This window comes from Varroa destructor, unplaced genomic scaffold, assembly GCF_002443255.2.
Source record: "Varroa destructor unplaced genomic scaffold, Vdes_3.0 BEIS01000006.1, whole genome shotgun sequence".
NCBI lineage: Eukaryota > Metazoa > Arthropoda > Arachnida > Mesostigmata > Varroidae > Varroa > Varroa destructor.
Genome location: NW_019211459.1, coordinates 14,589,941 through 14,611,293, shown reverse-complemented (window position 1 = coordinate 14,611,293; position 21,353 = coordinate 14,589,941). Strand labels below are relative to the sequence as shown.

The following is a 21,353-nucleotide window of genomic DNA, read 5'->3' as shown; positions in this document are numbered from 1 at the left end:
TCTCAAGTACAACCTCACTTTACATTGAGCGTTCGTCTTCATCGACCTTCCACTGTGCCTACGCGCGAAGCAGTTGCGTCGTCGAGCATTTTGATGAACGTATCACATCAGGCCGGCAGGCTAATTCGAACGTCCTAAGGTTATTAGAGGTGATACGATAGTTCTGGTTGTCTCGAGTTCATGTGGCGCTGTCATACCAGGATTGCATTCGAAATTCGGGCAGAGCAAACTTCAAAATGCTTAGGCCAGGTTTGAGGCGGATGAGGCGTACCTGGTTTCAGCCTCATCCTGCCGGTATAAGGGTGAGTATATTCTTGGGTAAAGCAACAAACATACGACACTTTCTGGCTAATATTGTATAAAATATTGTTGTCACTTTGGCTGTTACCATGGCGCACGAGATTGGATTGACGTATCCTGCACTTAGGACGAGGTATCTCTGTCGACAACAGGGACGACAATTAAGCCCACTTGCTCTGCTCCGTGTTGAAATAGTATGCTTTTAAGCCGATTTCAACATCTCGGCAAACACCACGGCAAAACACAACTGCTGGGACCATTGAATATCAAAAACGGTTAGAATACTGCACAGTCATCACAGATTTTGACTTCCTATAGATGTACAACTAAGCTGACCGAAACTTAGGATTTTCTCAATTTCAAAATTGGTTTCAATAGACTAAGTTGAAGACACAGATTCAACTTTAACGTCCTGCTCGTTGTGGAATAACTGCCTGCGATATGCATGCTTTCGATTGTTCAGCGCCTCTTATTGAGGCGGAAATGAGGCAAGAATTAATTGACAATAACCAAGTCAACCTCTTCGGCTACAAGTAATAACTCTTGGTGAAATTCTATATATGTATGTACATATAAGGTAGAGAATTAAGGTAGTAATGATGCTTAAGGACATCACACAACTAGAATTCTATTATGTAGGTTTCGGCTGTAGGATCGCATTTTCGTACGGAAAAATCGAAATTTCTAAAATAGTTAGGATGGTTATCTTGTAGGCAAATGCCGGTGGCAAAAAGGTTGTGCGTTTTCTGCTTCCAACGGAAGTTGACCGATAGATCAGAGATTATACGGTGCATATAAGCTGCCCTTAACAATCTGTTTGGCAATCTAACACGCGCTTATGATCCATCTGTCCGATACAGAAACCGATACAGAAGAGCACTTACCGAAGAAACGTTTACCCCAGTAATGTCGATATGCTTCAACGATACCTAGACTCAAGAGGATTGTGTCCGTGGGATGAGCTACCTGAGACGAGAACGCCTTTTTATAGTGATGAGTGGTACCGTTTAATGCTTATACGACTCGAAAATATTGGAATGAGACTTAGGCGTGCAATGGAATATTACGAAGTAGCTCAATCTGCCTCGACTAATAGCCACGGACGTCATAACTCATTAAGGCTACATCCACGACGATGCAGGGCTGTTGCGAAGAGCAGCCTTCGCGGTATTGCGTATAATCAGGATCGATTCATGAGGGCTTGTCGGACCGTAGCGGACCTACACGAGAGTCAAAGGCCAGACCCGCATCTCGAAAGTAAGGTGAGGCATCTTACCTCGTTCCTCGAGCAGCACCCGGTTCAACGACCCGTACCTGACTGGTCTCCAGGCAGAGGGTAATTGCCAAAGAGTTCGACGAGTCTGCAAGTGCAGTAATGGATCGTGTATGGACGCGAATGAAAAACTTTTAACTTCTTTGGGAACTTTTGCCTTGCCAACATAATGTTCCACGTTGCAAGCCGACCATGTACATTAACATCAAAATGTTTTAGACTCCCAATTACTTATAGCACATTGTACAATTACGGCTCGTTTTTTTGTCACGGACCAGATGTTTGCTTTTACACTACAAATATTATAAATGACTACGTAGGGCTAGATAGGAGGTACTTTGAACTAATAGTCAGGGCCTTTTCGATTGACTTGTAGTGGCATGTAATGACATAGTGTATGTAGTGACTCATTCTAGGACTACAATGAACAGATGATGTTCCTAACCTGTACTGACAGGTAACCGAACACGAGAAACACCTAACGACCGTTTGTTATCGGTTAGAGTTTTGCCTATTGAAAAGCTCGTTATATTTCTAGATGATCTTCAACTCTTTTCTTATTTTTCATTTTTTATTTTCTATTAATCGAGCGTACTGCCTCAGATCAAGCCAAATGTATCGCATCTTTTCAGGCAGTACCTTCTATACATTTACATATCGTTTGTTAAAGGTAAAAATAAATCATACCTTAAAACTGAGCACATTTGTGTTTATCGACGATTTTTAGTTACATCCGACGTATCTAGAACCGTGGAAAAAATTGATTTCTCTAATGGTCATACAGGAAACTTGTTTATCAGAAGAACAAAACGGTCACTTTAATACGTCTACTTGAATACCTGTCCAGCTGTCATTAGTCCAAAGATAATACATCAGTATACGCGTATAAGAGATGTAACGTATTAGCTCTCAATAAGGATCTTCAAGAATGTTCCTCGAACTTACCTTTTACAAGATGGTACAGGGAACTGACTTGAAATGAATAACTTCCATTACTTGAATCATCGACGTAAAGAAATTTCAGTGGCCCATGGTAAAATAAGCATGGCGCTATTTTCAGCTCCACCATTACTACTACGCCATCTGGAGATATGTGTAGCTATTAAAAAAAAGAAACAAAAACTAATTTGATTTAAATGTTTAGAGTTTTACATTCGGTACCGCCGTCGAGCATCGTTTCAGAAAGATGGCTTCCGGCATGAAACGACGTGCGTCAATTAATCTAAGCTATTTTACGTATCTCTAAGTTCAGGAGTCGGACACGTTAACTGTGCACGATGACAATGATAATTTAACCTTATCTGAAATCACACCTATGCTTCCATCCACAGGCCACGTCACGTCTCATTCAATCATTCAGGTAGCTTCGACAAGTCCACTCCGTAACTACGCTGCCTTAACAAATTAACGTCTATCGACACAGAAAATATTTTCTGTAAAACTATGAGCCAATCGTGTCTATACAAGTAGCTGTACGCAATGCACGAACCAACCGAAGGTACGAAAAAGATAGCATGACTGTAGCCAGACGCAAACACACGATCATCACCTACTATCTCTGCCAAAACCTGAGACAACCACCTCGTACCACAATTTTAAGCAACTGCAGTTGGCCTCGGACCACAGCGGGGCAGACACCGAGAGAGAGAAAGATCCTGCGAGCATTTTGACCCGCAATAGCGTTTCGAGTATAGACTGCTGAAAGCTAGCCCATGAAGTGTATCCTTGGCTCAGGAGAGCAATCAGGTGATGATACAGGAAGCTAGTAGATTTTGTACCACCTACTCTAATTGCGATAGCCAGCCGGTCACTGGTGGCATTTCTGGCAGAGTTCTTGCAGGCGCGGGGCGCTTTATGAAGCCAGCAGTAAAGCGTGCGCCTGTCTGCAGACCTGAACCTATATATATACATATGTTGGAAACCTGACCGCACGTTTCCCCCGAGAAGCCACGAACAGTTCAGCCAACTGTACAATTTCTAAGGGCGCCGTGGACTGCGCTGCCTCATGACCGCTGTGTTCCCTTGAACAAATAGTGCTAAACGGAACACCACGGATAGCGTCGATAGGCGTTCGCAGCTGACGTGACCGTTACTAATGACCAGTGGAGGTGATAGATCCTCTCATGAACCCAGCGACTACGGGCTGTGTGGTAGTGACGGGCCAGGCACGCTGGTTGGCAAGTTACTGAACAGCTCTCATATACACTGAGCCGCGAAAATAAGGCAGGAGACAATGGCTGCAAAACGCAATGAATGGATAGAAGTCGTCCGGATTTGGCCTATTCGATGTGTTAGTTGCACAGCCTTGTGCATCTAGTACGCGAAAAATTTATTCAATTTACAAAAGTCGACGATATATGTCATGTAGATAAACGTCGTCACGGCTAGTTATCTATACGTACATACAACCTAGTTAGGGTATGTCGATACCATAACGAAACCATAATAGTACAGTATATAATAGTAGCATTTGGAAAATATTTTGGACATGAATTTTGGATTTCTTAGCAGACTGTAGTGTGTAGCTGCCGTAACTAGGCGTGAGCCTTCACAGAAAGGAACACTTCAGCTGACTGACAACGTCAACCCGAAGGTAAACAAACACATTTGTCAAAAACTGTAATTACAGCGTCTTTTAAACTGTGCCATCCAAACCAATTGGGGGAGTGGAATTGTCGACGCCACTATAGATTAGGTGATAGTATTAATCGTAGATAAAATATTTTTGTTCGGGCACCGGTCTCAGTCACCGGATTCACGTGTTCGATTGTAGGAAAGGAACGAATAGGTACATGCAACAGGATCGGCTAAATGCCTTACAACTATTTAGACCTCTTTAGAACGTAGGCCTAGGAAAGGCCGATTCATTATATCATTGTCGCTCGAAGAGCAAGCACTACGCAAGAAAGCGCGTTAAGTCTGTAATGTTATGTTTCTCATTGACCGGAACCCGTTTTTGAGACATCGTCTAGACTCGAAAGTGCCGTGAAATGCCTAGCTTCAAAAGGTCGCTTACCCATTGGCTTCGATAGTAAAGGCCGTTTCTTTATAATCGGCATCTTAACTAACCTTCATATAATGGTAATAATCTAAATTACGTTGGTTAACGCTCATATTGATTGAGATATATTATTAGGCATTAACTTCATTTAAACCTGACAGCTATTTGGCCCAATGCAAACTGTGAAATGAATTATGAAAGCTACTGGGTGACAGGCTCATACGACACGGGGAAAGTTCAATAACCCCTTTACGCCTCCTTCTGCAATCGAAGGATATTCATAGATCCTTTTAAACTTAGATTGTATGCAACCCGCTACAGAATGTCAATGTAATCCACGTTTCCATATATATATATATATATATATATATATAATGCTCTTTTCTTTTGTTCCCTGTCCATGCCCTGAGCAATAAAAAGGTGAAAAATACATTTAGTTACATCTAGGCCAAGTGTTACGGTCAGACTAATTGCAACGCAAATGTTTCAGTTTTTAGACTTGATCAGGAGCTAGGTTAGCAAACAGTTTTCGTTTGCCATGAGAGTTTACCTGCGATATTGTTGCTATCACACGTAGAATATAACCATGAAGAGTTATTGCATCTTCATGTCACAGTCTTAGATGCGGATAGTTGAAATCACTCATTTAGGCTATAGCATATATACGAAATCGATAAAAATAAGGCTGTGCTAATCAGAGATGAGGTCGTTTCCGAATGCTCGCTTGATATACCTCTCACCGTTACTGTACTATACACCGTACGATCACATACAACATACGATCATATATATATATATATATATATGGAACATTATTAAAATAGAAAACGTCCAGAATTTGCAATAAATAGCACAATTTATTTAACTCGTGGTTTCCTCCTCTGTTTAGTGTTTGATGGTGATGTCTTTCCGCAATGTGTATCTGTTCTTCCCCATCATCGTCGTTATATCGACAAGCAAATGTTGCTGGTTCCGCACCGAATCCCCTGAGTTCCTCCTGCCCTTTCGATCCCACTTTCCCATACTGTATCGCGCACAGGTGGATTATCAGTTAATAGTCGATAGGCTTAATTGTAGCACTATAATTTTTTGGCCGTAGGACATAAGGGCTTAGGAACTATGCATGACTATATATATATATATATATATATATTTAATGGCTTTTAGCTTAAATTAACTAATGAAATTTGGGAAGAAACTGCAAATTTTGAGGACCACTTGATTAGATCTATCTATTGCTCTCAAATAGCTCATTACTGATCTATCATATAATACATGGACTACAGTTTACATCATTTGAACTTCTAATGTATTGTGAATTAATAGTATGTTAATTAAAACTGAAAGCATGAGGCTCGATGAAGAATCTCATCTGAGATAGTTTAGCCGGTAGGCGCGACCCCTCTTCTTGTCCTTTTCGTCCTTGGCAACGGCCAACAAATAAAGAAAGTTAGTTTTAAATTTCACTAATTACTTTCTGTGGACAATCGGGACTTTAAAGATAAACTTGAATGTTTCTTGGACAGAAGTGCCATCCACCTATTTTGAAGTTATATGTCACCAGAATTCGATATAACCTGTTAGCCTATATTCTGATATTCCAATAATGCACTGCCGCAATGGTGGTTCTGCAACCCTTTCAGGTTTTTAATGGCCTAACTCAACTCGTCCCATTCGTGTGGACTTCGTCTTGAATGGAGATCGCAAATTCAATTGCTTTATGCCGCCGATGATTGCACTGCTCCGTATACAGTTCAGGCTTCTCCGTTAGCTCATGTCTCTCTCTCTCTCTCTCTCTCTCTCTCTCTCTAACGTTCAGTATTATCATAATAATGATAATAATAATAATTATATTCACATTGACATAATTATACGCTACATTATTTCGTGTTCTTCTTTATTTGTCATTTTGTTGTTCCGCTTCATAAATGATGCTGACCTGTCGACGTGCCTTGATTTCCGAGACTATTTTCGTGCTAAGTTTTGCCACATTCAACTTTGCTGTCAGATTATTTTCTCCACAACGAACTTCTCTTGCCCATCTTAGCTTCTGCTCCATTTTTCCAACATTATATCTTGGACAATATGTACACGCGGGTGGCAGGATTTTTGTCTGTTATCTGAATTTTGTCAATTATATCTATTTTGGTCGTTAGTTCAGAATTCCCGACCTCCATTTGCTGAGATCTGTTAATTAGTCAATTAACGAATTGAAAATTTATTAATGCTTTACTCCTCACAAACCGAACGATAGTTTTTTCTGGACACGCGTCATTTTGCCGAGTCATGTCAGTCATATTACCGTTCATAATCTTCAATAATTCTTCATCCCTGAAGGCAGATGTTCAGGCTTGGGATTTCAATCAACTTGTTCGTTCCTGCTTCCAGCGGGTTCTCCCTATATCTACTACCTAAAAATGTTTCGTTCTTTGGGTCAGAAGTATGTGTGTCCGTCTGTTTCTAGCTGTTCACCCCCAACAGTTTCATATTCGCACTTTACGTATACAATCGTATATTTTAAACACACACACACACACACACAGTTGTTTCTATTAGTTTGTTCTCGCTAAGGCCCGGTTACCTCTAGGACAGCCGATTGTGCCACTGCCGCTGCGTCTGTCTCGCGACGACACTGTAACTTATTATGATTTTTGTCGTTTGTCCATTTGATGCAACATAGCTCTCAACTGTTTATGTATCTGTGTGTTTAATCATCGTTACCATCAGTAGTAGCATCACCATCATTACCAATTTTCGCTTTGCCATCTTGTCTACTATTGATAATAGCTAAATGCAGCTAACGTAGCTAGAGGGCGCTGGCTACAGACTGATTCGCAATCCACTCGCTCGATGTGTTCGGACCTCAATCACGCTAGTTCCTTACTTCAATGCTATTTTGCCTTCCCTTGATCCTAACTGTCGCAAAACGTACGTCGGGCTAACCTTTCGCCGTTGCCTAATCTTCTTTCAACCGCAGCTAGCGGCTAGGGGCTAGATCGTGATTATTAATAGGAATATCCATTTTATTTATAATTTTATCATAATAATGATAATTATTATTATACTTGGAATAGTACACTATTTATATATAGGAAACGAATCTTAACACGGCCTTTACGGTACTAGTCAGTTCCGTTGGGAGGAAGCGCTCTGTTGGAGGCGTCTTCTTCGTCTCTTGACGAAATAGTCCTTCTGCGTTTATCAAAATGCGAACTGACAGCCTCGGAGGTTTTCGGCGCTCGATTCAACGTTGGCTTTTTTTGCTTGTCAGCAAATGTGAGCGGTGGGGTGATAATGTGTGAGTACTAGCCACTTTTGTTCCAGAGGCGATTGGCGTACGATACCCAGGCGCAGGTTGGGTAGCGGCGCTGCCCTCTGTTGGGAATAGCGTTACCAACAGATTCCACTCGAACTAGCCCCGGCCACTCGTAGCAGGGCAATTTCATCTGCACAAAGTTAACGTACATACACGCTTTATGCGCTCGTAAGGTAGATCAACGGATCGCACAGCCTCAAATGCTGTCAGAAAATCGATGTAAACCTATCTGGCCGGTTTCAAGCTTCTTCTATATGTTAGAAGTAACTTATGTGGGAAGTTCGATTTCGGTTTGTTTGCTGCGGCCATTGAATGTACAGTTTCTAACGGACGTCCATTGTTGTTACGCGCCCTAATCTTGAGCAGAGGAACTTTAGAGTCCACTTTTATTTGTGTGTCGTTGTTTTGTATTATTGCGACAGAAGTAGGCTATGAATGGTCGTTTCTCTTGTCGCCCTGAATTTAACGCCACTTTGTATATACAAGGCTGTAAGTGGGTGCGCGATTTTGCCGTGATAGCTGTATCTTGATAACAGTTTGTTTTAGCATTATTGAAGACATGTTAGTCGCGTGGTTGGTCTGGGATCTTCAGGAGTCGTGCTTCAATGGTGATTGGTATCGACAAGTGTGGCCACCTGCACAGAAGTGCTAACGTTGTTGTTACTACTTCTCGTTAGCGTTTGTAGCGATCCACCGTTTTTTTTTTCATTTGTTAAATGGGTGGTAGCAATTGTAATAATTGGTGCTGTTTCAGCAATGGTCTCCTGTTTCGATCTAACCTTACGCTATCTATTAAGAGTCTGTTTGTCCATTGACAAAGCTACAATACGGAATAATTTTTTAGTTAAGATGATCATCATTATCATTGTCATCATCACCGTTATTAATACCACTATAGTCACCCGTATAATTGTCCTTTAGAATGTATAGTTGTGTTTGGAGATCACAGAGGATTTCATTAGGCTATCCGCTTCTCGTGCGTTCGCCCCCGCTCGAGTCTTCACCTACAGCTTCGTCCACCCGATCAGTCGTCGTTCATTCAGAATGGGGACCGGGCACCTTGAAGATGTAATGGGGTCACTATTCCTGCCCACGGCACGGCTGTGGTTCGAATCCGTTGGTGCTAAAACGGCCCTTCTTCATCGACTGGACACAACTGCGTTACCTTGCAGGCATCTAGCGTCAGTGGCAGGCACCCCTAATGGTTATATATGGTACATGTGGTCTCGTTGGTCAGCTGCCTTAGAGGAAATACAAGGATTATAGTACCCACTGACCAAACCGATCTAACTGATTGAGTTCAAGCAATACACGAGTCGCGGACGGCTAACGGCTCCCCAACGTGCCGCATACTTGCGAATAATAGTAAGAAACATTGGCGTCATTACAGATGGTTGTATTGCATTTATCATCGTACACTAACTCGTAATGAAGCATGCTATCGGCGAACAGGTTGACTGTGTCAGTTCGTAACCTATAGCCGCCGGAATCAACCGGAATCCTCTCGTGCGACGCCGCTTCGCCCCACTATTACCGTTGCCCGTTGACATACGTATCTCAAAGTTGTGGGGAGTTTGCGGTTAATCGTCCCCGGCCGTCGACACTACTTCGTCATCGGCTTCGTCACTATCCGAATTTTTACTGTCTCGCGTTAATGTAGTGCCAATGTGGTCATCGTCTCGATTTTCTGTTGCTTCTATCGGCAGAGCCCGTGATGACTTTTGTGATGTAGAGTCAAGCACCAAGGACGACGCTTTCCTCTGATCGTGCAGATCCCGATTTCGATCCTGATCATGGGCCTGCTCATGCTCCTGGCGTCGAGAGGTTTTCTGGCGCGAATTTTCATCATCGTTCCGTTCTCTGCTCTCTTCGTCGTCGATATCGGATGATCTTTGCGTCGATGCCGGAGTTTGACGCTGACGCTGAGATGGTGGTGTTGACCTTCGCAATCGTTCTGACTCTGAATCTGGTGAACTACTTCTGCGTCGTTTACTCGTTGATCGTCGTTGCTGCAAACTGTCAACTAACGCCTCCATGTTGGTAATGTCGCAAACGCGAGAAGAAGACGATGGTGGGGACGATGGCACACCTGGCGTGCCATGATGGGGCGAAATGTTGCCGTTCTGAGCGTTTTGGCTACTATTGTGACCGTGCGTTGATAGCGAGTTTCCTGTTGTTCCTCCACCACCACCTTGCTGCTGCTGTTGTTGTTGCATAAACGGTGAGAACATGAGGGCGGCAGCGGCAGCTGCCGCGGCGAACGGATCTTGTCCGGTGTGAGGTAGAAGCCCGACGTTTGGCCAGGTCTGTGGTGGCAATGGAAGTCGTTTTGCCAACATTAGTCTGGCTGTCATCTCCTGATAGGCCATGACCAACGACAACTGTTGCGGCGGTAAAGTTTGTAGAAGTGCGGCGTATGGGTTACCCGCCAAACCGGGAAGATTCCCAAGCCCACTGAAGCCGGACAACGTTGGTAGGGACGGAAGTTGACCGGTTGTGCCAGCGAGATGCGAGGGAGGCGTTGCCACAACCGGACTTGAGCTTGTGGCCGACTCCGCATTGGTTGAAGTTAGCGATGCTGGCCGCATATCTGCCGGTTCGCCGACGTCAAGACGGTCCTCGTCATCGGAAGAGTCCGCGCAAGCTGACGCTCCTCCAGAGGCATTCTGCGCTGCCAACCGATCGCGATCCGTCAGAATTCGTTGACCTTGCCCCGCCTGGGCTAGTAGCGCTTGCCTCCTAAAAATGGAAGATTGAGGAAAGAAAGTTAGGTTAGTCTTTGCAACCTGAATACATGTTTCAAATTTTACATCCGCCACTGCCGTTAACGACGCCTTTAGAAGTTTTTGCATCCTAAATAATGTTAGACTTCAACATGTTATATGGAACGATGGCAATGACAGCGTTACTCTATGTGAAAAATTGACGTTCCCTTACTTCGGCCAACAAAATAAAAAGAAGCTCATCAGAAAGCAAGTTAACCCGAGGAACTAATTGCGTTTTTCTCAGTCTAATCATTCTAACATGCCATCACAAAGGTGATAACGAGAGGTCTAACGATTTGTTATCATGAGCTATCTCGCTAAAAACTCATCCAGTTCTACATATTTTAAAAGAGGTCAAACGATTTCCAATAACGCTTCACTTTTACTTTAATGATTTACTTGCTAAGATGCGTTGCTGAAGCTTGTTACAACCCATGCCGTTTATTAATATTATTACTATTGAGAATTATAGGGCGTACTTCTTTTCTCGCTTGCCGGCGCCGGTATCACGGAATCCTTTCGCAAACGGATTGTTGTCGATCTTGAGCTGGGTAATCTTCTCGTTTTGATACGCTGTCACCGCGATAAACTCCGTCTCACGGAAGACGAACGTCTTGAACGCGGCGTACGGCAATTTCGAGATATCACTGGCGCGTACAAGATGGAACCGCGGCTGGTACTTGTGCATCGAGTTGAGAATCGTCTGAAATGACATCTACATCTTACTTATAGCTTGAAATTGGGTCATACAATAATAATAATAGAGTCATCTGTTTCACACGATTTAATGACTAGAGTCAATGCTGTCTTGGCTGCTGATCTAGCCGAAAATCGAAAAATGTCAGTTTTTTGCATTTGTCTTTTGACCTGCGTTTTCACCCCTTAGCCCTTATCGATTCCTAAGCCTGACGACCTAGCTCAGAAACCCGGTTACCTTCTTCAAATCATTGCCTTGACCATTAATAACTATCGAGCAACGATATTCTTCTATGATTTTTTGCTGTATTCTCAGTAACTATGGCGGCGGCTCTCTTCGCTCCAGCCTATTTCACAGGATCACTCCTCAAGTGACCTGTCACTCAGTTTGTCATCCTCTGAAGCAGCCAAGCTCTCTTTCGACGAATGTCATGGCTTCTTGGCCCGTCTGTGTATATACGTGGCTCTATTAATATACTTGTATACGCGTTCTCATTCGTTTGTATTTCGCTGCGTCCTAAATAACTATCCTCTCTGCGACTGAACGGCTGTCGACATGATCATCATCACCTGTCCTGCCGTCAGACACAGCTCCTTTTGATCAGCTGTACTGACTGGAGCTATCTGCGTCTCTGTTCCATTCACTTTCCGGGCTCTGAGCCTTTTAGGATCGGATTCTATCGGCGACCAGCTCAAGTTACGCACTCATTAGGACGCATCCGAGAGTAACGACATTGAAGCCGATTCTATTTTCGAGCTCCATCTCTCCCTGTTCTTCACTCTTAAAAGAACCGCGCAGGGACCCCCAGCAGCGGCAGTCGTGATCTCCGCTAATCAAATGACGAGGACGGCCGGAGCTTCTGCCTTAGGACTGTTTCGATATGTTTCCACCTAGGCACACATTTATCTCGCGGTCCTGTTTCAGCTCGAGTTTCTCTAGTTTTTTCGATTTGTCCCTGTATTCCTCAAACGTTTGTTCACAACAGCCGGCGCCCGACAGACAGTAATTCAGCGTTGATTCGATAATTCGCTTCGACGCATACTAAGTCGAGTAGAGCGCAGAGCCCTGGTGGCGTTAGGCCGCTTTTTTTTCCGATCGGGGCTATATGCAGGAGACCAGGGAGCACTTGCTTAAGGAAAAATGTTCGTCTCTTCTAGCAACTCTCTTTAGCAGCGGCAGCAGTCACTGACGATCTTAAACAAAACAAAGATCATGTCAACAAGCCAATTTGTTTTAGACAATTGTTGACGAAACGAGCGCGGCAATAACGAGGCAACTTCGGTATCGTTCATCCGGATACATCTACTAGGCTTATCGACGATGGTCCCTATTCTACCGAAAATATCGTCGCTAGAAACGTTCGATTTACAGACACACACATACATGCACGCAAGAGACTACAGCATTGTGGGTAACAGTCCCTAGCAGTAAGCTATAGTATCCAGTAGACCACAAAAGCGTTACGCTGGAATAGGGCATAATCGTACGGTTACTCCCGCTGCACGATTCGGTAGTGCTTAATCCATCAGCAGCGGCGGCGGCAGTGGCAATTCGAGCAAATCCTGTCAAAAATGTCTGCTGCCGTTGCGATGAGCTTCTTCCAGACACAACCGAAGTGGCGTCAGGACATCCACCGCTGCCTGTAGAAGTACTAACGTTCTCGCAGTCGATACTTTCGTCGTTGTTGTGCTACTAACAACAACAGCGACGACAGCTGCGACAACGGCGGCAGCAGCGAAAGATTCGATGGGAACAAACGAACGCTGAAACTAGCCACTAAATCGAGCTATAAACTGCATGGAAATATAGATTAGGACGCTCGTTTCCAGCCTGCGGTCGCCATTGGTGTAAACCAATGGCGACCGCAGCCGATGCTGCCGCCTTCATCGCGCTTTTCCACCCCGCGTTGTTCCGTCAGTGTTTTTTTCTAAACAAAGCATATTTCAAAAAGTCGGCAGCCCCTCTCATCATTATTGTTGTTTTAACAACAAACAACACAGACACAAAACACTGACGCTCACGCACAGATGAAAGAAGAGAAACACACGCATAGCCAAAGCTGGCAGACACACAACTAGACAGGCTAACAGACAGGGTAAGCGAGATCGAGAAGAATAACTACACTAACTCATACGAAGCGGCAATTTCGCCAAACGGCTACCGTGCGAACACAGCGATCACCATCATCAGATCACGAAGATCCGAGTAATACAATCGATTCGCAGAGATTGTAATAGACACTTACCGTCTTAAACATGACGAAACCAAATACAGACCGCCTCGTCACGGATCGGAACGATGGCCATGATGTCCATCCATGATACCTGCGAGTTGCTGCGCTCATTGGAGTAATCTCATCATTATTATTATCAATATTATGAGAATGAGCGAGGGGCGGCCAAAACAGTAACCGAGTCCTGGTACAGGTAAATTACGATACGCCACGCATCGTACGTACAGCGCTAGCTATGAGTGAGTGTAGTTGTTTCGCTATCGGCCACAGATGCAACGGAAGACGCTGAGTAACAGCTAAAAGCCTGAGAAGATATTGCAGCCGATCGAGGCGAGCATGTCCGAAGATACGTGTCCTGTCGATACTTAATAGCAATAGTTGACGACAACTAATAGGCAGGCCGTGAGGGGCCTGTCAAGGTATTAGTCATGATATTGTTGTTGTTGTTGTCGTCATCGTTACGGTAGATATGCAGATGTGGGCTCCGTTTCTACGGCCACGATCGTCATTTTTCTCAACAGCGTTTGTCATTGCTGTTATCACGTATGCAAAACCACGAGCAATCGTAAGAGCTATGGCGACAACGACTGCGAGCCCAAAAAGGTTAACGCGGACGACACTGAGCGTCGGTCTTTATGTAGCCGGTGTATGTGCGCGCGAATCTGAGGCCGGAACGGAGAAAGACTGGTGATAAACATTAACGACTCACAACAAATCGAAGGAAAAAGAAACAGCCCCGAAAACCTAAACTGTCATCACAGAAAAGACTAACAAACAAGGGCATCAATATGGGTCTATATACATATTGTCGAAATGCCGACACAAATCGTGATGACTTGTTATTTATTAAGCGTGCTCTGTCAAAAAACTCGCAGAAAATGGCCAAGAGATGGGTGAACTGTACGGAAAAAATGTAAAATAAAAAAAATGTAATAATAGTAGATGTATCTACTCCGTCGAGTATAGCTCCCGCTCCTAGGGGTGGTGGCAGCTATTGACTTGATAATTTGTCGAGTAAGCTGACTGAGACTGGCTTATACATGCAGGACCGTACACAGCCAAGAAATAATGCTCCTAATAGAAAAAAAAACATTTTTAAAAATCATACGCAGAAAGTGTACATCTAAAGCGGTTCGGTTAACGAGGCTACTATGCAGTTCCCACTAGACAGGCTAGAATCAATGGCAAGTTTTCCACTCGGCCAAGTCGGCTGATTCTGGCAACAGTTTGCATTGTACGACATCCGAATGTACATAGCTCCTGTTTGTTTCTCTAAAACGGTACCCCATATCACGCGCCTAGCTTACTAATGACTACAATCAACGAATCCTGTTTAAGGGTCCTACGTACGGTATGCTACGATCGTTGAGCGTGACCGGCGCCTCATAACTCAAGCTATTTATGCCTTTATATTTCATTAATGTCTTTTTGTTCTGTGCTTTTCTCTTTTTTTTTTTGTTCGTGTCTATCTAAAGCCGATACCTGCTTAAACCACGGATCGGTCCGTACGCTTCGTTACACCTAGGCCATTCCCCTCGTTTAAGGACCCGTTTCTTAGCTGTGTCATAAATTTCGACGAATTGTAAAACTCCGTCAAGCGTCTTCGTTTTACCGATTTCGCCTATGGCTGACTTCGTTACTCTCTCGAAGCTGATCGGTCTATCGGATCCTCTTTTTCTCTAGTTCTCTGACGCCGACCGTCATCACCAATGACGTCGACTCAGATCGCCGCCGCCATCACCATCCGAATCAAGTTGGCAGGCAATTTTCGCTCTCGTAAACGCTTCAATGTGTATACGAGCCAGAATCTAGAGTGTTGCAGATAGATATATATATATATATGTATATATGCTATAGAATACGCTTGAAAAGTGTGCGACGACAGCGACGGCGACAGCGACAGCGAAATGAAAACGGACGCTTCATCTGCCGTATGCGCTCCTTTGCCGCCGGAGTGGGTAAGTTAAAACGTTGACGGCAATGGCGGCGGCGGCGGCGGCGGCGGCACGTAACAAGATCGTTAAAAAGCGCTAACATACAAAGAGGCGCGCGATAGATAATAAAATATAGCCATGTTATACGGCCATTTATACGCTGACTACGGGAAGCTGGCAGGGGGAACGGTCGAGAATAGCAGACAATCACTACTATAGCAATTCATGTATGGAACGATGCAATAACTTTGTGAAAATTATGAAGTTCTTGTTCTCGCCTAACGGCGAACGTATGACAGTACAACATTAGTTATTGTGTCTTCGGACGTTTTCTTGTTTAATTTCCAATTATTACCATCAATGTAGAAACGGCGTTTTTTTCCGTAAATGACCTCAATAACATTGTTTTTTTTGCCAGTTCTTCACTTTTACACAGTGTTATAGTTGGGCAAATTATATCTCTTGTCTAAACTGTGACGAGTTTTTGCCCTCAGTGTACTTTTTACGTACTGGTTCCGTTGCCGGTTTCTGGGCATCCTGTCATTTTCGTTTCATCGTAACTTTTCACATATTTAGTTCGCCGTAAACCAGGTAGCTCTGCTACTATTATTAGTCCAATAAAGGTACGGGACCTCGCTTCAGAAAAGCATGAGAATCAACGCCACTAGTGTGCTGTACACATCGATAGGGAATAACTTCACCGATACGATAGCACTAACGCAGGGAAGATAATACTGGCCGTAAACGAAGTCGATTTCATATATACAAAATGAGTACTGATATATCTGCAGCGAAAATAGCGCTCAAAACACGAGTTATCGAATTGTTCAATTACTTTTCTAAATATGCCCCTAACTTCAATGATGGTCGAAGTTCATTACATCGGATAGTTCGCCAACTTACTAATATATTTTCCCTGCTTTACGTAGTTTGTTTTTTTTTTTACTAACTTCCACCTACGCATCAACATCGCGTCTGCGAACCTTACTTTAAAAAGCAAAAGACGTCAGATTAGTCGTCTCAGCAGGGTAGCACCAACAATCGGGCCTTTACAAAGATTGGCCAGGTAAAGATTATCATCAATATTGGGACGACTAGCTTACTCTGTACAGCTTCTCTCATGCTTATCAGCTTTATCTACCTTTGAAAATCTCACTGCGGCTTCACCGTGCCCTTCACATAGAGCCAGCAGCATCGTGCACTTCGGGTGTTCTTCATTCCTATCGCAAACTCTGCGTCTCCTTTCCCCAATCTCGTTGTCCCTGCAATAAACTGCGAATCTTTGCTGGTGGTAAGTCCCTTTGCTTGGACAAAAGATCTATATACATGTTTGTAATGACGGTATATCGACATGAGGCCTAGTGCGGTGACAGGAGTTCCTGCCGAACATATCACAGACGACCGCCGTCTCGTGTTTGAAACATCTTAGCGGTTCGTGCTGTTGTTGTTGTTGTTGTTATTCATGATGATGATTATGATGAGTGTTGTTGTTGTTGTTGCTGCTGACGTTGGCTGGCGTGCTTGCTGGTTCGCCATAGATGCTATAACTCGTATCTCTTGTTGGATCACATTATCGACTCATCGGTGCGTGGAACATTGGCTTACTCCCCATCCGTTTGTCTGTCTATTTAAGCAGTCAAGCTAGTGAACGGAAACAATTTTTCGTTCGCTGCCTTCATCGTAGTGCAGAAACGCTCAGATAGGGAAATTTGCCGTTATTGATGTGGAATATTGTTAATGCATGATGAAGCAGTGCTTAAAAGCTTGATGGAAATGACGGAAATGGATAAAAGGCAAGAGAGAAAATGCTAGGTCTAGCAAAAAAAACTGTAGTTAACGGCTAAGACCTCTGTTTATTGATATTTAATAATGGTACAAAAATAAATCGGAGATATAGAGTCCTGGATTAATGGTGATAAATTGTACTTGTGATTTTATTTGCTTAATAGTAAAATTATTATTGTTACTACGAAGTACAAGGAACTCTACGGTATGAACGGCAGTGAGTTATGGCTGGAATGTGAAGCAGCAAAGATGCTTCTCTGAAAAAAACTCTGCCGAGACAATGGCAGTTACCGTTCGTGGGTGACTCACAGCAGGCTAATTTGTTGGGCGCCTATAGACTTCAGTATCTCAAGCGTTTTGAAGGCTTGTTCGTCTGCAGGACGCCCAGTTTGTGGAGTATGGTCTTCCATGCTCTACAATTAGAGGTATAGGCAAACAGTACGGCTACGACGTACGTCCGGCCATCTCACCTATTCTTGGCTGTGTTAGTATTTGTTTTTTATTTCGGATCAGATTATTTCGATTCTTTTTTTCAGGCTAAACATACGATGCTTGAGTGTAGCGTTCTAGATTGGTGCCATTGTAGTATACTGTCAAATTAAGGGGTATAGAACATCCAGGGATTTTTGAAGAACTAAAAAAAGGGGCCAAATTTTTTCTTGTTTGTCGTTTCTGGCGTCTTACGTCTGTGTCCCCGCACACCTAGTAAGCTTTTTCCTGTTCGAATGGTCTCATTGTGTACGAATGATGATCAATGGGTTGTCAAAGTGTGTACATCGTAGCTTCAAAATAGCTAATGTGATATGTCATATAACCCCTATTACTAATGTCCACTGACATTGGCGTTGACTGGATGTTTATGTCTATAGAAGAGACCAATTCGTCCAAGTCCACTTCAGGCTCGCCTATACACCAGAGTTACGTAAGCCCGCTCTCAGTTTCACACTGGATATCTTCCTTAGCAATGTTTAGATGTTCAGAAACAGTGATCCTATGAAAATATTCGAATTCTAATTGATTTTTGCTGACGAAATTTGTTTTGATTAGGACGTGATGTTTACTTTTGTCAGGTCCTGCCCGAGGGCTCTGGGCCTTATGTCTATGCACTCTGGATTCGTCTAAGCTCCGCACAGAACCCGACTCGTCGTTGCTGAAACCGACTCATGTGTGGCGGCAATTTTCAAATTAGTCACATCTGCCTGGCACGAGAGCGACGCGGAGTGAGAGCACAGTACGATGCTGGACTTAATGGCGGTGTCGCTAACCGGTCAACGTCGATTGGTTTTTCTACCCGACTATCGTGTACCCAAACGATATTGTATTGTAGTTCATCTTGTACAGAATCGCTCACGCAAATAGCTTAAGCTGTGGCTTAAAGTGAAGAGAATGAGTGAGATTTCACATATCTCAGACCCTGCAGTATTTCAACTAACGGAACGAACTAGATCATGAGATCGCTCTGTGTATGAACGACGGCATGGCCAGCGGTGTCAGCAGCGTTCAAGTAGAAACAGGGTATAAACATTTCATATATGGGTTAATATTTGGTAGATAATTTTGTTGCTTTATCTGTGCCATAGCGATTAAAGAATAACGTGATCTATAGCGGTCTCTTTCTACAGATATTTATTATGTATAGGCTGCCGATTGTGATTTTCATAATCTTCAAAGCCAGAGAATCCTTATTCCGCTCTGAGTAATTTCCCTGCGTCGGTCGTCCTCGCAAGCTCGCCGATGCGTTTACTGTTAAAGAAAAAAAAAACATTTTGCTTTCAACTGATTTTTATATGCAAGCTATCAAAACTGGGCAATTTGCAAGTAACCTATACAACCGCTCTCATACAAACTGAAAAGGAAGCTTGAAGAAACCCAGTCGCGCCATCAATCAATACGCAGCTGAAGCCGCATTTATAAAACCGCCGATAACCGTAGACAAATCGATTTAATTTATCTGCTAAGAAGTGTCAAGTGGTCGGTGGTAATATCAGTGGAGTAGCACGTTCATCCTTAGTTATTCGATTTTCTTACCTTTATTCTCGTCTTTGGCAGACGTCACCAGCACATGGGAATCACCTTGGGTTTGCCAGTTTTGTTAGTGCTAATTGTGTTTTGACCGGTAACGCGATTTTTGATCTGGCAAACAGCTCGGTAACTCGTCACCGACTGGCCATTTACTGCACAGTAAACCTCTGTGAAGATCTTTCTTCGCTTCGTTTTCGGGGACACCTTCTAATAAATGCCCTATTATCTCATATGATATTTGTTACGATGGGAGCTATTATTTACATTATTTTGCCGCTTCAGGTTGTTGATAACTCGTTCTTCTGCTGCTCGAAAATAGGCAAACCGGTAATTCATTTTAAACTGACATTGCTGCCTCGCCAACGATTCACTTGGCAGTGCGACACTCACCAGCCAGACACACGTACAGGCGGCCTATTGGAAGGAAGTTAGAGGCAGCGTGAAATCACCGCTATATGTTGAAGACCCAACAACTGACAGAGATATGGCCGGCCCGAGATAGATAGCGCAGCGCAGGAGATATCGAGGTGCTAGCATCAGCATCGTTCCATGCCAAGGCACCAACGCTACTAGTCAGCTCTCTCCCGCGCTCGATTCTTCATGACAGAGGTCTATCAGAGGACGCTGCTGTCGCTGATAACGCCGTATCCCTACACAGTAACGTTACTCGATGGATGTGCAGCAAACGAGACGAGAGAAAAAAAAAAATAGACTAACAAAGGTAAGGTAAGAACGGTTATTAGGGATGCTGGATTCCTGTTTCTGCTAATGTCGAAGTACCCAGAAGGACGGAGTAGCTTTCAGTCGAAATGCCATGAAGGACCGATATAGCATTTACGTTATCAGGGGTGCCAGAATCGAGCGCTGTCACTGCAGCTAATGTTCGTCTCGATGAAACATACAAAAATGGGGGAGGGGGTGGGGTAGCAAAAAGGACGAACCAAATCGAGATAGGCTACGCACAGCTATCATAAAACCTTGCCTGTACCTATGCAACGATAGGGCACGGTATAGGGTCGGTCGTTGATTAAATTTTTCCTAACATAACAACGCCTCTTCCCAATAGCTTGTACGCATACGTTAATATGCATTCGTCCTAGGTTCTCCTGCATTAAGCAGTAACGATACGTAGATGAAGCGGTGGGCATTTGGTTTGCTCTACATAACGGGAACTAAGTTTGTTGTTGTTGTTGTTGTTGTTGTCACGGTGTTGACTTCGACCTTAATAATAATAATAATCATCATCATCATAAGGCTGACAGGTGCTTGTGATCAGCCCAATGTAGTGTGCAACTCCTCTGTCCATGCTACCACGTGGCACTTGTGTGACATTGTCAGCCGTCTACAAAGGGACAAAGCAAAAACTCATCAAATAGTTACTGTGCATTTATGGCTCCTGCTCAGTTTTTTTTGCTATTCGTAGTTGGTGGCAGCGCCGTTGTGTTTTTTTATTGTTCTCTGTTGAGTTGAGGTTTCTGCAGTTGCGCTTATTCCTGCACTGAATCCGTCTTTTGCTCCAAGTCATTGTTTTGCTTTACGATGCGTTTCGCCATTAACAGCTCTACGCTTGCAGGCCCACACTGAAGGTGCAAACAGCCCCCGTTCGTACGATCGATTGAGTTCAGACTATAGGCAATGATTAGCACTACTGCAGCCTTGCATAGTTCAATGGTGCTAACGCCGCAGTCTGTTGGCCACAAGCGGTTACTTCGTCGGGAACTCATCTCTTCGCGATGACGGACTGCTATGTGAACCCTTCGTTGTTACCGCTGCTTTTGCTACTGGCCATTCACTCACCATTGGTTTGCGGCTTTCGACGTCGTCATTAATGCTGACGCTGGCTTGTTCGCTCTTTGTTCCGCCATTCAGCAGCTCGGCAGTTACCCAGCCATCCAGCGGGGCGAGCTTACGAACCCCATCCAGTGAAACTCGTACGGCCATTACACATTATCATCGGCGTCACCTCCTCGGAACATCACACAGGCCGAGCTCAACTAGGCCTAACGTTACCCGGCCGCATCAACCCA

General features: G+C 43.9%; 2 protein-coding genes across 3 annotated transcripts in view; one reads left to right on the top strand and one right to left on the bottom strand.

Annotated features, from left to right (window-relative positions):
• The first annotated feature begins 88 nt into the window (after window positions 1–88).
• LOC111252951 (uncharacterized) lies at window positions 89–2,271 on the top strand. The gene is made up of 2 exons (XM_022811643.2): window positions 89–302; window positions 1,161–2,271. Exons 1-2 carry the CDS (start codon window positions 237–239, stop codon window positions 1,638–1,640), a joined length of 546 nt encoding a protein of 181 aa, XP_022667378.1. The 5' UTR covers window positions 89–236; the 3' UTR covers window positions 1,641–2,271.
• A 3,140-nt stretch (window positions 2,272–5,411) lies between these two features.
• LOC111252950 (uncharacterized) overlaps window positions 5,412–21,353 on the bottom strand; it is a 57,789-nt gene continuing 41,847 nt past the window's right edge. The window contains exons 3-4 of one of the 2 annotated variants that reach the window (XM_022811639.2): window positions 11,135–11,370; window positions 5,412–10,629 (exon numbers count right to left, since the gene is read on the bottom strand). In XM_022811639.2, coding sequence (XP_022667374.1) covers window positions 9,471–10,629; window positions 11,135–11,370 — 1,395 coding nt within the window. In that variant the 3' untranslated portion in view covers window positions 5,412–9,470. The remainder of the gene's footprint in view (window positions 10,630–11,134; window positions 11,371–21,353) is intronic. The other variant, XM_022811640.2, reaches the window with a different exon arrangement.

Excerpts from the sequence above, each read along its gene's own strand:
- LOC111252951 (XM_022811643.2), top strand. The coding sequence starts at position 237 with ATGCTTAGGCCAGGTTTGAGGCGGATGAGGCGTACCTGGTTTCAGCCT. Across the intron at positions 303-1,160 it reads CTCATCCTGCCGGTATAAGG|AAACCGATACAGAAGAGCAC; the intron begins GTGAGTATATTC and ends TGTCCGATACAG.